This window comes from Oncorhynchus masou, chromosome 1, assembly GCF_036934945.1.
Source record: "Oncorhynchus masou masou isolate Uvic2021 chromosome 1, UVic_Omas_1.1, whole genome shotgun sequence".
NCBI classification, from domain to species: Eukaryota; Metazoa; Chordata; class Actinopteri; order Salmoniformes; family Salmonidae; genus Oncorhynchus; species Oncorhynchus masou.
This window is the reverse complement of record NC_088212.1, coordinates 69,472,851-69,487,795: the sequence shown is the minus strand read 5'-3', so window position 1 is coordinate 69,487,795 and position 14,945 is coordinate 69,472,851. Positions and strand designations below refer to the sequence as shown.

The 14,945-nt window shown below is 48.1% G+C and overlaps 1 protein-coding gene across 5 annotated transcripts in view; it reads left to right on the top strand.

The window, feature by feature from the left end:
* Positions 1 to 14,945, top strand: part of LOC135549541 (transcriptional repressor CTCF-like) — a 33,019-nt gene that overhangs the window by 890 nt on the left and 17,184 nt on the right. For all 5 annotated transcript variants that reach the window (XM_064979672.1, XM_064979646.1, XM_064979655.1 and 2 more), the window contains exons 2-13: positions 7,656 to 7,740; positions 8,086 to 8,207; positions 8,334 to 8,412; positions 8,593 to 8,616; positions 8,746 to 8,799; positions 9,030 to 9,179; positions 9,493 to 9,556; positions 9,724 to 9,767; positions 9,867 to 9,992; positions 10,280 to 10,428; positions 12,500 to 12,608; positions 14,194 to 14,886. In XM_064979672.1, coding sequence (XP_064835744.1) covers positions 8,089 to 8,207; positions 8,334 to 8,412; positions 8,593 to 8,616; positions 8,746 to 8,799; positions 9,030 to 9,179; positions 9,493 to 9,556; positions 9,724 to 9,767; positions 9,867 to 9,992; positions 10,280 to 10,428; positions 12,500 to 12,608; positions 14,194 to 14,886 — 1,611 coding nt within the window. In that variant the 5' untranslated portion in view covers positions 7,656 to 7,740; positions 8,086 to 8,088. The remainder of the gene's footprint in view (positions 1 to 7,655; positions 7,741 to 8,085; positions 8,208 to 8,333; positions 8,413 to 8,592; positions 8,617 to 8,745; positions 8,800 to 9,029; positions 9,180 to 9,492; positions 9,557 to 9,723; positions 9,768 to 9,866; positions 9,993 to 10,279; positions 10,429 to 12,499; positions 12,609 to 14,193; positions 14,887 to 14,945) is intronic.

Genomic DNA, 14,945 nt, shown 5'->3' with positions numbered 1-14,945 from the left:
CAGTCCCCATCACCCCTACCCTGAATGTAACTCACTGCTTGTGCAGTGGAGGATAGTTTGAATGAATTTATGACAAAGTTCCACATGCACAACAGTGAAAGGCCACTGTCTCTCAATGATGACCTCATGGTTTCATTGAATTAATGAATCTCTTGGGTGGCAGGTAGCCTAGTGGTTACAGCGTTGGACTAGCAACTGGAAGGTTGAATCCCCTGAGCTGCCAAGGTAAAAATCTCTCGTTCTACCCCTGAACAAGCAGTTAACCTACTGTTCAAGGCCGTCATGGAAAATAAGAATTTGTTCTTAACTGACTTGCCTAGTTAAATAAAGGTAAAAAATAAATATATGAATCTCTTCACTGACTACATTATTACTGTAATTCTAACCCTTTTTAGGGAGATCGTTCACAAGAAGGCCTTGTAAATCTTACAAAATTATAGTGAAGTAAGTCTTGCTGGCCAGTGCATGAACAGCAGGCCACTCTGTCGCACACGAAGCCATACTCTGTGGACTTTATGCAAACCATCCAATATTTCTTGACCGTCCTGCGTTTGCATAAAGTCCATAGAGTATGGCTTCGTGTGTTTGTGTGTGAGAGAGTGCCCTGCTGCTCATGTTCTGGCCTGCTGAGTGTGTGGGAACAGCTCTATGGAAACTCAGCCTCGTGGGTTAATTCTTACAATCTGTCCTTTGTGTGCGAGCCGCCTGTGGAGAGGATTAATAATAGCTAATGATCCCATCAACTGCTCACTAACACTGGTGAAGAAAGGGGTACACACACAGAAAAACATAAACATCACAAATATAGATCTACTGCAGTCTACACCTGGATCAAGGGGTGGCACTGGCAGGGATTGCGTTTCGGCATGTGTGTGTTTGGAGGTTCATGTCTGAGATGAGAAGTGCATATGGGGACTGCTGTGTTTTGTGTATGTGTGTTTATGTATGTCTATGTTAGTGAATGTGTTGGCTGGTAAAAAAATAATCCAAAAATGTAATAAAGACAGCCTTCATTTATCAGATTTGTTACCCAAACCACACCTCTATCCAAACTAAACCTGACCTTGACTAACCTAAACTAATCCTCTCAGCATCCGGGTTGGATTAAGGATTAAACTGGACGCTTGGAATTCAGCATGGTCTAAGGATTTCACAATCTTAGACCAAAAATCACTTGGACAGTTCCATGGTGATGGTAGAGGTTGCATGTGTACATTATATTAAATAGGCTTCAAATTAAGATTATTTTAGTTTATCTGTCCATCTGTCCTTCTCTCCCTCTCTCTCTGCCAACCACTTACTCTCTCACAGAAACACCCAACCATAAAGATGCAGGATAGAGTAAGGGTAACTGACACTGTTTGGGATAGCAATTGGTAGTAAGTGGTCTGAGTGTTCTGTGTAAAAGGTCGGCTGCTGCTGAGTCGTCATGTCAGTTTCATCTACAGGCATGTGGAGTTTTAGCCTCGCCTCAGCTCATTTACTGAATCTTTGTGTTAATTTAGGTTTGGCCTTCGCTAGTAAGATCAAGTTTAGCCTTTAATCATTTTGTGTTACTGTCTTATCATAGCTAAGACACCTACCCTGTGGGGTGGCTGTAATGCTTATTACGGTACGCTCTTTTCTTGGAGAGGCTCTGTTCATGGTGACTGTACATGTGGCTGGTGTCTTGCTTGTTTAGACTGTTATTGTACTCTCTTTTCCAAAGTACTTCAACTAGAACATTTTGTAGTGTGTGTGTAATGCGTATGACACAGTGGACACACATGCAATCTAACAAATGCCTTGAATATATGAGCTGGAGGAAGATTGGCAGTTTTACACTCTTTCACACAGTCATACTCATATGTGTACACTTGCACACACAGATGGTTTTATATTCCTGGCCCAAGCTCCTCTGTAGAATGTCCTGTGTAGAGACAGCCATCAGACTTCCTGTATTCAGGATTGGATGCAGAGGGGGAGGAAGTCGGGGGGGGGGGGGGGGACAGGGAAGGAAAGGAGAAAGAGAGAGGAAGCTAAAGCACAGAGTGTTTGCTGGATTCAGTGTTGGTTGTTGTGGTTGTTGAGCTATGTACAATGCAGCCACATAGCATTGGACATGAAACAGCAGACAAGCTCTGAGGGAAGGAGGGGAAGTAAGTGAGTGGGAGCAAGGCTGTGTTCTTGTTACGACTTCTGCCGAAGTCGGCTCCTCTCCTTGTTCGGGTGGCGTTCGGTGGTCGACGTAACCGGCTTTCTAGCCATCGCCACTCCATTTTTCATGTATCCATTTGTTTTGTCTTGTTCCCTGCACACCTGTTTTCATTCCCCAATCAATCCATATGTATTTATTCCTCTGTTCCCCATCATGTCTTTGTGTAAGATTGTTTGTGTTACGTGTATTTTGGAATTGTGGATATTGTTACGCGCATTACTTTTTTGGGGATTTTTTTTTTTTTAGTTTTGTTGAATTTTACCCCTTTTTCTCCCCAATTTCGTGGTATCCAATTGTTTTTAGTAGCTACTATCTTGTCTCATCGCTACAACTCCCGTACGGGCTCGGGAGAGACGAAGGTTGAAAGTCATGCGTCCTCCGATACACAACCCAACCAAGCCGCACTGCTTCTTAACACAGCGCGCATCCAACCCAGAAGCCAGCCGCACCAATGTGTCGGAGGAAACACTGTGCACCTGGAAACCTTGGTTAGCGCGCACTGCGCCCGGCCCACCACAGGAGTCGCTGGTGCGCGATGAGACAAGGACATCCCTACCAGCCAAGCCCTCCCTAACCCGGACGACGCTAGGCCAATTGTGTGTTGCCCCACGGACCACCCGGTCGCGGCCGGTTACGACAGAGCCTGGGCACGAACCCAGAGTCTCTGATGGCACAGCTGGCACTGCAGTACAGCGCCCCACCCGGGAGGCCCCCGCGCATTACGTTTTGTCTATGTTCTGTGTTTGGCCACATTTTATGTTACTTTGTGCTGTCATTTTGACCGGAATAAAACGTGCGCCTGTTCACTACACTCTGCTCTCCTGCACCTGACTTCGCCTCCAATACACACTCCTAACAGAATCTTACACCTAACCATGGAGTCAGCAGGAGCAGGTACCCCGGTCAGAGGAGTCGAGGAACGCGGCTATGCTACATAATCTCGGTGCCATGATGGATCTCATTGTCCAGACCATGGACCGCTGGGAGAGACAGGAAGTCTGTCCAGCGCCTCGACCAGCTCAACCGGGATAATCTCTACCTGTCTCATCCAGAACCAGCTCCAGTGGAATACGTCTCTCCCTTCCCAGGGAAAATGATTGGACAGCCACACAGTGCCCGGGGTTCTTTTTAGAACTGGTCCTATACCTGCCCACTGTTCACCCAGCTCCCTCAGGAAGGGAGAGAGTATCCGCCCTCGTCTCATGCCTCTCGTGGAGAGCACTGGAGTGGGCAAACACTGTGTGGGGCATTTGACCACTTCGAGGAGTTTAAAAGACTCTTCCATTTGAGGCAAGGGACGAGAAGCACACAGGAATTGGCGCTGGAGTTCCGGACCTTGGCCGCCGGAGCAGGGTGGAACGACAGGGCCCTCATCGACCACTATCGATGCAGCTTACATGAGGACGTCAGACGGGAGCTGGCCTGCAGGGATGCCACCACCACCTTTGACCAACTGGTGGATATTTTCAGTGCCTATGGAGTTGGGAGGGACTGCGTGTAGGAAGGCTGGAGGAGGGGCCTTCACGTGCACCATCTGTGGCCCCCGAGGGCACACTGCCGGTCGGTGCCGGGTTGGTCCCTCTGGGAGTCGAGGCAGCAGGCAGGGCACTCTGACGTCACCCCTGGTGAGTATGCACCACTCTCATCCAGAGTCCTCTGTTGTCCACCTGTTTGTACCTGTTTATTTCCCTGAGTTCTCCCCGCATTCCCAGCATAAGGCACTTGTCGATTCAGGCGCAGCTGGGAATTTTATTGACAGAGCGTTAGCACTTAGTTTAGGGATCCTCATTATTTCTGTAGATAGACCTTTTCCTGTCACACTCTGGATAGTCGACCATTAGGGTCCGGGCTAATCAGGGAGGCCACCATCTCCCTGGTCATGGAGACGCAGGGGGGGTCACGATGAGAGAATCAGTCTCTTTCTCATTGACTCTCCTGCGTTTCCCATGGTACTAGGCCTTCCCTGGTTGGCTCGTCATAACCCCACCATTTCCTGGCAACAGAGGGCTCTCACGGGGTGGTCGCTAGAGTGCTCGGGGAGGTGTGTAGGGGCTTCCGTTGGTGCTACCATGGTGGAAAGTCCAGACCAGGTCCCCACCGTGCACATTCCCCCAGAATATGCCGATTTGGCTCTCGCCTTCTGTAAGAAGAAGGTGACTCAATTACCACCCCATCGATTGGGGGATTGTGCGATAAATGTATCCCCTGTCGCAAGCGGAGAAAGTGGCTATGGAGACATATGTCTCCGAATCCCTGCGTCAGGGGTGCATTCGGTCGTACACTACACCCGCCTCCTCAAGTTTCTTTTTTGTGAAGAAGATGGATGGAGGTCTGCGCCCGTGCATGGAATATAGAGGTCTCAATCAAATCACGGTGAGGTACAGTTACCCGCTACCTCTTATCGCCACGGCGATTGAGACAATGCACAGGACGAGCTTCTTCACTAAACTGGATCTCAGGAGTGCGTACAATCTGGTGCGTATCTGAGAGGGAGACGAGAGGAAGACGGCATTTAGTACCACCTCAGGGCATTATGAGTACCTCGTCATGCATTACGGGTTGATGAATGCTCCATCATTCTTCCAGTCCTTCGTAGATGAGATTTTCAGGGACCTGCACGGGCAGGGTGTAGTGGTGTATATCGATGACATTCTGATATACTCCGCTACACGCGCCAAGCATGTGTCCTTGGTGCGCAAGGTACTTGGACGACTGTTGGAGCATGACCTGTACGTCAAGGCTGAGAAGTGCCTGTTCTTTCAACAGTCCGTCTTCTCTCCTAGAGTATAACTTTTCCAAATCAGGGGTGGAGATGGAGAGTGACCGCATAGCAGCCATGCGTAATTGGCTGACTCCCACCACGGTAAAAGAGGTGCAGCGATTTTTAGGGTTTGCCCATTACTACCGGAGATTCATCCGGGGTTTTGGCTAGGTGGCTGCTCCCATTACCTCACTGCTGAAGGGGGGTCCTGTACGTCTGCAGTGGTCAGCTGAGGCAGACAGGGATTTTGGTCACCTGAAGGCTCTGTTTACCTCGGCTCCCATGCTGGCCCATCCGGATCCCTCTTTGGCATTCATAGTGGAGGTGGACGCATCTGAGGCTGGGATAGGAGCTGTGCTCTCTCAGCGCTCAGGCACACCACCGAAGCTCCACCCCTGTGCTTTCTTCTCAAAGAAGCTCAGCCCGTCGGAGCGGAACTATGATGTGGGGGACCGGGAGCTGTTGGCTGTGGTTAAGGCTTTGAAGGCATGGAGACATTGGCTTGAGGGGGCTAAACACCTTGTCCTCATCTGGACTGACCACCGCAACCTGGAATACAACCGGGCAGCTAGGAGACTGAATCCTCGTCAGGCAAGGTGGGCCATGTTCTTTACCCGTTTTGTGTTTACCCTGTCCTACAGACCAGGTTCCCAGAATGCTAAGGCAGACGCACTCTCCCGGATGTAAGACATGGACGAGCGTGCCATGGATCAGACTCCCATTCTCCCGGCCTCCTGCCTGGTAGCGCCGGTTGTGTGGGAGCTGGATGCGGGCGTTGCGTACTGAGCCTGCTCCACTCCAGTGTCCCATCGGATTTCAGTTCGTTCCGTCTGCTGTCCGTGAGCAGTCGATCTATTGGGCCCACACATCACCCTCCTTTGGTCATCCGGGGATTGTTTGGACGGTGCGCTGTCTGTCTGGGAAGGACTGGTGGCCCACCTTGGCTCGGGATGTGAGTGTTTATGTTTCCTCCTGCTTGGTGTGTGCCCAGTGTAAGGCTCCTAGACACCTGCCCAGATGTAAGCTACATCCCTTACCCGTTCCACAACGACCTTGGTCACTCCTGTCGGTTGATTTTTCTAACGGATCTTCCTCCCTCACAGGGGAACACCACAATCTTGGTCGTTGTGTATCGTTTCTCTAAGTCCTGTCGTCTCCTCCCTCTGCCCGGTCTCCCTACGGCCCTACAAACTGAGGAGGCCCTGTTTACACACGTCTTCCGGCACTACGGGGTGCCTGAGGATTTAGGTCCCCACTTCACTTAGAGAGTTTGGAGGGCGTTCATGGAACGTTTGGGGGTCTCGATCAGCCTTCCCTCGAGAGTAATGGGCAGGTGGAGAGAGTGAACCAGTATGTGGGCAGGTTTCTGCGGTCCTATTTGCAGGACAGGCCGGGGGAGTGGGCGGCGTTCGTGCCCTGGGCAGCGACGGTGCAGAACTCGCTCCACCACTCCTCCACTAACCTCTCCCCCTTTCAGTGTGTATTGGGGTACCAGCCGGTTCTGGCACCGTAGCTTTGGAGTCAGACCGAGGCTCCTGCAGTGGAAGAGTGGTTCAGACGCGCGGAGGAGACCTGGGAAACCACCCATGGTCACCTCCAGCAGGCCGCGCTGCGCCAAAAGACCAGCGCGGACCATCACCGCAGTGAGGCCCCGGTGTTCACAACAGGGGACAGGGTCTGGCTTTCGACCCGAAACCTGCCCCTCTGCCTGCCCTGCTGAAGCTGGGTCCGTGGTTTGTGGGGCTATTTAAAGTCCTGAGGAGAGTGAACGAAGTAGGTTGCAGCTTCCCCCCGATTACCGCATTAACCCCTCGTTCCATGTGTCTCTCCTCAGGCCGGTGGTGGCTGGTCTGCTCCAGGAGTCTGAGGTACGGGGGGTTCCTCCGCCCCCTCTGGACATCGAGGGGGCCCCGGTGTACTCCGTTCCATCTGTCGGGCGGGGGGCCTTCAGTACCTCGTGGAGTGGGAGGGGTATGGTCCGGAGGAGAGGTGCTGGGTTCCAGTGGCTTATGTATTAGATCCTGAACTACTGCGTGAGTCCCACCTTCGCCGGCTGCTGGAGCCGCGCGTCGGGGGGCGGGCGGGGTACTGGGGGTGATACTGTTACGACTTCGGCCGACATCGGCTCCTCTCCTTTTTCGGTTTGGCGGTCGACTTCACCGGCTTTCTAGCCATCGCCGCTCAATTTTTCATGTATCCATTTGTTTTGTCTTGTTCCCTGCACACCTGGTTTTCATTCCCCAATCAATCCATATGTATTTATTCCTCTGTTCCCCATCATGTCTTTGTGTAAGATTGTTTGTGTTACGTGTATTTTGGAATTGTGGATTTTGTTACGCGCATTACGTTTTGTCTATGTTCCGTGTTTGGGCACATTTTATTTTACTTTGTGCTGTCACTTTGGACCGGAATAAAAAGTGTGCCTGTTCACTACACTCTGCTCTCCTGCACCTGACTTCGCCTCCAATACACACTCCTAACAGGTCTGTTAAATGGCTCTCCTTCCCCATACGCATTTTGTCTTCTCCAATATCACTTATCTCGTCATTTCTCATCAAAGGTCATGAAGGAAAGAATATTAGGAAAGGATGCATTTGAAAATAAGCCATGGAGTGGGATGGAGTATGGTAGAAGGTAAGGGGGGGAAGAGAGCGTGTGTGTCCGACCTGTAATGTCTTCCCTCCTGTTCCTTTACAGGATGTGTCCTAGGATCTGTGGAAGCCACCCCGCCGTGCTAAGTCCTCCCAGCATGCAGTAGGGGCGGTCCACCTTAACACCACAGGTAAGACACATGCACTCAATCACACGCACACCCACACACAGACAGACTCTCCAGACCTGAATGCTGTAACACACTGACGGCTGGCGCGCAGAGAAAAGCAAGTCCACCCTGCAGTGTCTATGAACTGTGACCTTATCTTCCTCATTGAGCCAAATCTACTCATTGGCAGTAGTGTGTCTGTGTGTGTCTGGCTGTCTGTGTGTGGACTAGCCACTTATCACCCCCTGTAGAGTATGAAGCCACTACAAGCAAACACCATTGCATGTGTGTGTGTGTTATTGTCTCTCTCTTAATCTTCATTACTCCACTATGTCTATTACAAAGTATATTTCTCTCTGTGTTTAGTTCATGGCATCGCCCTCTAAAGGAGCCAGGATGTTTACAGGTGCTACCAAGAACCCAACCCCTAAAATACCTCAGCCTGAGAGACTGGACGAGGTGTACTCTGCACTGAGGAGAGGCCTACAGTGAGTACACACACACACACACACAAACACACGACTGGCCTGACTGTTGTAGCAGACAGGTCTACAGCGATACAGGAAATTATTCAAAGTGAAACAGGAAATGACATCACAATGCTGTGTTCTCAGGTCATTCCTGCAGGTCCACCAGCTGGAGCTGGGCAGCCTGGGGCAGCAGATAGGAGAGAGCAAGAGAAATGGCCGTCTGGTGAGAACACACACCACCAATCACACCAGTCTGACAAGTACTAACCCATCATCACCACACTGGCCAATGCCGCTCGCACCATCCCACTTAGGGGACATTTAATTTCTCAGGACATTCTGTTAGAGTAATACTGTGTGCAATATGATGTTAACTTTTATATACCTCCTTTCCTCTCTGCAGGGGTCTCTGTATGAGTTGGATAAGGTGGGTTTCAATCACACCAGGGGAGATGACTGTATTAATTCACAACTCTATTAATAAACTAATGAATATGTACATTTTGGGGTGATTTAATGACCAAATAACTTGTCTTTGATATTTGTGCTTTATCAGCAAGTGAAGGCTATAGAGAGATTTATGCGTCGCTTGGAGTTCCACCTCAGCAAGGTATGACTTTGTGTGTGTGTGTGTGTGTGTGTGTGCATCTGCAGTGCAGTAAGATACCTGTTAGCCATACATTTGTCATAGTGTTGTCATAATGTTGTAACTACAGAGTAGACTCTGTTTTGTTATAGGGTAACCATCTCTAATACTTTTTGGTAGCAGATTAAGGAGCTTTACAGGTCTGCATCACCATAGTGTTTCTGCACAGCTGTAATGTTGCTGTAACGTTCCAGGTAGAGGAGCTGTACGATGCTTACTGTATGCAGCGGAGGCTGAGGGATGGGGCCAGCAAGATGGTGGCAGCCTTTAACTCTGCCACAGGGAGCAAGGAGGCACGGGAGAGCCTGAATGAGGCCAACAGGGGCTACAGGGAGTACACTGAGGTAAGGGGCAGGGGCTTATGGGTACACTGGGGAGACGTGTTAGAGAACAAGGCTATTCTCTCTTTCATAGAGCCTTTTAACATTTAAAATAGCCATTTACAGAATGGAAAGTAAGGTAAAGTAAGTCTTGAAATAAGTAACATATCAGAAATAAGAGTTTGACCGCAATGTCATGTTGCTTTGACAACAAACATCACAGATTATTATTGATATGAATGGCTCATTCTCTCTCTCTCGATCTCTCTCTCGCCTCTCTTTTTCTCGCCTCTCTCTCTCGCCTCTTTCTCCTTTGTCTCTCTCTCTCTCTCTGCAGCACATGTGTTCGCTGGAGAGTGAACTGGAGAACCAGATGGGAGAGTTTCACATCAAGATGAAAGGTGAATCATTTTCTCACCCCCCCCCCACCTCCTTCTCCCACCAATTTGTTCTGCCCCTCACTCCCATCTGTTCTTACCACCCCCTCACTCTCTTTCTCTCTCTCATTCTAGTGTTCTCCCAGTGTGCATATGTTATGTGCTGTAACTGTATGTCTCTTGTATTGCAGGTCTGATTGGCTATGCACGGTTGTGTGCAGGAGACCAATATGAGGTGAGAATAACTAATTGACACACACTCACCTACACCGACATATGCACACATGCAGTATACGCACACACATGAGTAACTGACGGTATCCTTGACCCCCAGGTTCTGATGCGTTACGGGCGTCAGCGCTGGCGGATGAAAGGCCGCGTGGAGGTCAGCAGTAAACAGGTGTGGGACAGTGAAGACAACGTCTTCCTGCCTCTTATCACAGAGCTCCTGTCAATCAAGGTGAGAAAGCCCTTTGGAAGGAGCATGATAGTGTTTATGATCAAATCAGTATTTACTATAATTAACTCTGGATAAACGTGTTTGTGTTTATAATAACATGTATAATAACATATAGATATTATAAACATGTTTATAATAACGATATGTTATTACTGTATTGCCATGTTATTATCACATTATTGTACACAAACAGCAAAAATACCCAGAACTTAACAATAGTCCTAAAAAACATAACTTACCGCTACCATTCAACTGACTGTGGTTGTTTGTCCATTGTGGTTGCCAAGGTGACTGAGCTGAAGAGCTTGGCCAATCACGTGGTGGTTGGCAGCGTGTCCTGTGAGACACTAGACCTGTTCTGTCCACTGCCTCAGACGGTTGCTGTGGATATCAATGACTTGGGGACAGTAAAACTGAACCTAGAGGTCAACTGGAGGTCAGTCTCACTTCAATCATCCCTCTTTACCAATTCATCCCCTTGTCTCACCTCCCTCCACCTCAACCCCTGTTCCACCTTCATCTATCTCCCCATTCTATTGGTGATAGCCAAACCAGGCCATTTGTGAGAGAAAGAGTACTGTTTGTGTCAAGACTGACTCAGTTTGTCAGTAGTAATAACACACGATACAGCTGTTTCTATAATATATATCTCGAATGTAAATACAGTTGAAATCAGAAGTTTACATACACTTAGGTTGGAGGTATTAAAACTCGTTTTTCAACCACTCCACAAATTTATGGTCAACAAATTATAGTTTTGGCAAGTCTGTTAGGACATCTACTTTGTGCATGACACAAGTCTTTTCAGTGGGTCAGAAGTCTACATACACTAAGTTGACCGTGCCTTTAAACAGCTTGGAAAATTCCAGAAAATTATGTCATGGCTTTAGAAGCTTCTGATACGCTAATTGACATAATTTAAGTCAATTGGAGGCGTGTCTGTGGATGTATTTCAAGGCCTACCTTCAAACGCAGTGCCTCTTTGCTTGACATCATGGGAAAATCATATAAATAAATCAGCCAAGACCTCAGAAAGAAAATGTAAACCTCCACAAGTCTGGTTTATCCTTGGGAGCAATTTCCAAATGCCTGAAGGTACCATGTTCATCTGTACAAACAGTAGTACGCAAGTATCAACACTATGGGACCACGCAGCCGTCATACCGCTCAGGAAGGAGACGCGTTCTGTCTCCTAGAGATGAATGTACTTTGGTACGAAAAGTGCAAATCAATCCCAGAACAACAGCAAAGGACCTTGTGAAGATGCTGGAGGAAACAGGTACAAAAGTATCTATATCCACAGTAAAACGAGTCCTATATCGACATAACCTTAAAGGCCTTTCAGCAAGGAAGAAGCCCCTGCTCCAAAACCGCCATAAAAAAGCCAGACTACAGTTTGCAACTGCACATGGGAACAAAGATCGTACTTTTTGGATAAATGTCCTATGGTCTGATGAATGAAATATAGAACTGTTTGGCCATAATGACCATTGTTATGTTTGGAGGAGAAAGAGGGAGGCTTGCAAGCCGAAGAACACATTCCCAACCATGAAGCACGTGGTGACAGCATCATGTTGTGGGGGTGCTTTGCTGCAGGAGGGACTGGTGCACTTCACAAAATGAATTGCATTATGAGGCAGGAAAATTATGTGGATATTTTGAAGCAACATCTCAAGACATCATTCAGGAAGTTGAAGCTTGGTCGCAAATGGGTCTTTCAAATGGACAATGACCCCAAGCATATTTCCAAAGTTGTGGCAAAATGTCTTAAGAACAACAAAGTCAAGGTATTGGAGTGGCCATCACAAAGCCCTGACCTCAATCGGCAGGGTAGCCTAGTGGTTAGAGCGTTGGACTAGTAACCGGAAGGTTGCGAGTTCAAAACCCCCGAGCTGACAAGGTACAAATCTGTCGTTCTGCCCCTGAACAGGCAGTTAACCCACTGTTCCCAGGCCGTCGTTGAAAATAAGAATTTGTTCTAAACTGACTTGCCTGGTTAAATAAAGGTAAAATTTAAAAAAATTAAAATCCTATAGAACATTTGTGGGCAGAACTGAAAAAACATGTGCGAGCAAGGAGGCCAACAAACCTGACTCAGTTACACCAGGCCCAAGAGGAATGGGCCAAAATTCACCCAACTTATTGTGGGAAGCTTGTGGAAGGCTACCCGAAGCGTTTGACCCAAGTTAAACAATTTAAAGGCAATGCTACCAAATACTAATTGAGTGTATGTATACTTCTGACCCACTGGGAATGTGATAAAAGAAATAAAAGCTGAAATAAATAATTATCTCTACTATTATTCTGACATTTCAAATTCTTAAAATAAGTGGTGATCCTAACTGACCTAAGGGGAATTTTTACTTGGATTAAATGTCAGCAATTGTGAAAAACTGAGTTTAAATGTATTTGGCTAAGCTGTATGTAAACTTCCGACTTCAACTGTATCTTGCCCTCTCTCACTTTCTCTCTCGCTCTCTCACACACTATCCTTCTCTCTCACCCAGTCCGTTTGATAAAGATGACCAGACCTCGTCCTCCAGTACGGTTTCGAAGCGCTTTTTGTCCAATCAGAGCCCTCCAGACACACCTTCCATGCGCGAGCAGGTGTTTTATGTGAGTCACACCTTGTCCTCCCTGCCTCTCTCCCCAGCTTTAACCTATGCTTAAGTCAGCAGTTCATAATTGTCTGTAAAACCTAAATATTGTATTGTTTTATTGTTGTTATTATAACCATTGATTACTACTTGCTATTATTAGTTTAAAAAAATTATGTTTCAGCTGCTCTGTTTCAGCTGCTCCCTGGCTGCTGTGTTTCTAGAGGTAACAGTAGTGTGTGTGTGTGTGATTGTAGTAGAGGTGTGTGAGTATATCAGTGAGCTGTGTAGGAGAGGACTGTGTGAGCGTACAAGAGTGGGTTGTGGTGCGTGTGAGTGTATTGGTGAGCTATGTGAATGTAGGAGAGAAGTGTGTGAGGATAGGAGTGAGTTGTGTGGAGATCTGGTTGTGGAGTGAATGAGGGTACCAGTGATATGTGTGAGACCAGAAGTGAGTATGAATGTAGCTGTGGTCCGATTAGCTGTTTAATAGTGATTGAGTAGTAGTCCAATTTCTCCCTCCTCTTCCTCGCTACGCCGAAGAGCGTTTCTCCTTAGAGCAGGGCCAGACTGGGCCAACGCTGGTCAACGTTGGAGGTGTTCCGTTACACTTTGACGGACAGGCTTTCTCCACCCAGCCGAATACACTCACAGTTGGTGTGTGGCTGCATACAGTTGAAGAAGTGTGGTTGTCTGTAGTTGAAATATGGTGGTCTGGTTAGTGTGTGGTGGTTTTGTCATCAAGTCATGATTTTCAGTGTTCTGTACTTGGTAAATGTGAACTAGCCAGTGAGTGAGTCTTGGTCAATGTAGTCTGATCATTGCAATTTTCTGAAATGCAGTGCCATCTACGGAATTTTATTATTTTGTCCTTCAGATATATAGAAAATCATATTTGTATTTAAAGCATATGTTCAGTGCGCAGTTCTGGTGTAATTGTTCTGTCATAATGATGTTTTAGCCAAGTTAATTGTGTGACAGGAGGCCTCTTGAGTAGCGCAGTGGTCTTAGGCACTGCATCGCAGTGCTAGCTGTGCAACTAGAGATTCTGGGTTCGAGTCCAGGCTCTGTCGCAGCCGGCCGCGACCGGGAGGCCCATGGGGCGGCGCACAATTGGCCCAATGTCGTCCGGGTTAGGGAGGGTTTGGCCGGAAGGGATATCCTTGTCTTGTCGCGCACTAGCATCTCCTGTGGCGGGCCGGGCACAGTGCACGCTAACACGGTCGCCAGGTGTTCCTCCGACACATTGGTGCGGCTGGCTTCCGGGTTGGATGGGCGTTGTGTCAAGAAGCAGTGCAGCTTGGTTGGGTTGTGTGTCACTTCTCCCAAGTCAGTACGGGAGTTGCAGCGATGAGACATGACTGTAACTACTACCAATTGGATACCACGCATTTGGGGAGGAAAAAGGGCTGAAAAATACAAAGCAAAAAATTGTATGACAGCAACACCGGGTCATCAAAATAGGAATTTAAATTCTCCTTTCCAGATGGAAATAAATATATTTTTTTCCTCCATGTCTTGTCAGATGGATTCGCCTATTATTGATGACATATTTCTCTCTTCCTCTGCCCCACCCCTTCACTCTCTCATTTATCGCTGTGTAGTATCTATTGAGGAGACCAGGGGAGCTGGAGAATGGTACAGTCTGGTCAAACTCCTCTGAATCATCAGACGACTCTTCCAGCCCAGCCATGGGACACACACACAGGATGATGGCCACTCACAGCCTGCAGACCACACCCACTATCCAGATCTCCTTCAATCCCCGCCTATCAAGCGTCTCTACCCCATCCCTCTTGTCCAATCAGGAGGAAGGGGAGCCAGACGCCACCAAGGGATTTGGTAAAACAGACTCTGTGAAGTGTACACTGCTGAATGGCCATTTGAAGTTTTCGCGATCTCTCAGCCATGTCAGTGAGAGAGCCATAGACTGTGCTTCGACTAACAGGTTGTCTGACCAATCAGTTGAGTCCTCTGAAACTCCAGAACCCCTACCCTGCTTAGACCTTGAAGTCTCCTGTGTGGCTTCTCACTGCTCTAACCAGGACATGCATGAAGCCTTGGATTTGCTTGAGTCTGGGGGCCCAGAGTCATGTGTTTCAACCCCAGTGGATCAAGGTGATGCTCCTTCAGCCTCAACACTGCAGGCCGAGAAGCCTAGGGCTGGAGTTGAGCCTCTTCCCACAGACTGTGTACTGGGAGAGCGACTGAGGGAGGAAAAGTCCTCCGCGGAACACATTCACAGACTCCAATCTACTCAACCACAAGAGCTAACACTACCTGAAGAGACAGTGACTGTGAGTGTATGTGACAGTAGACATGTAATTGTGTGTGGGTAGACATGTAATTGTGTGAT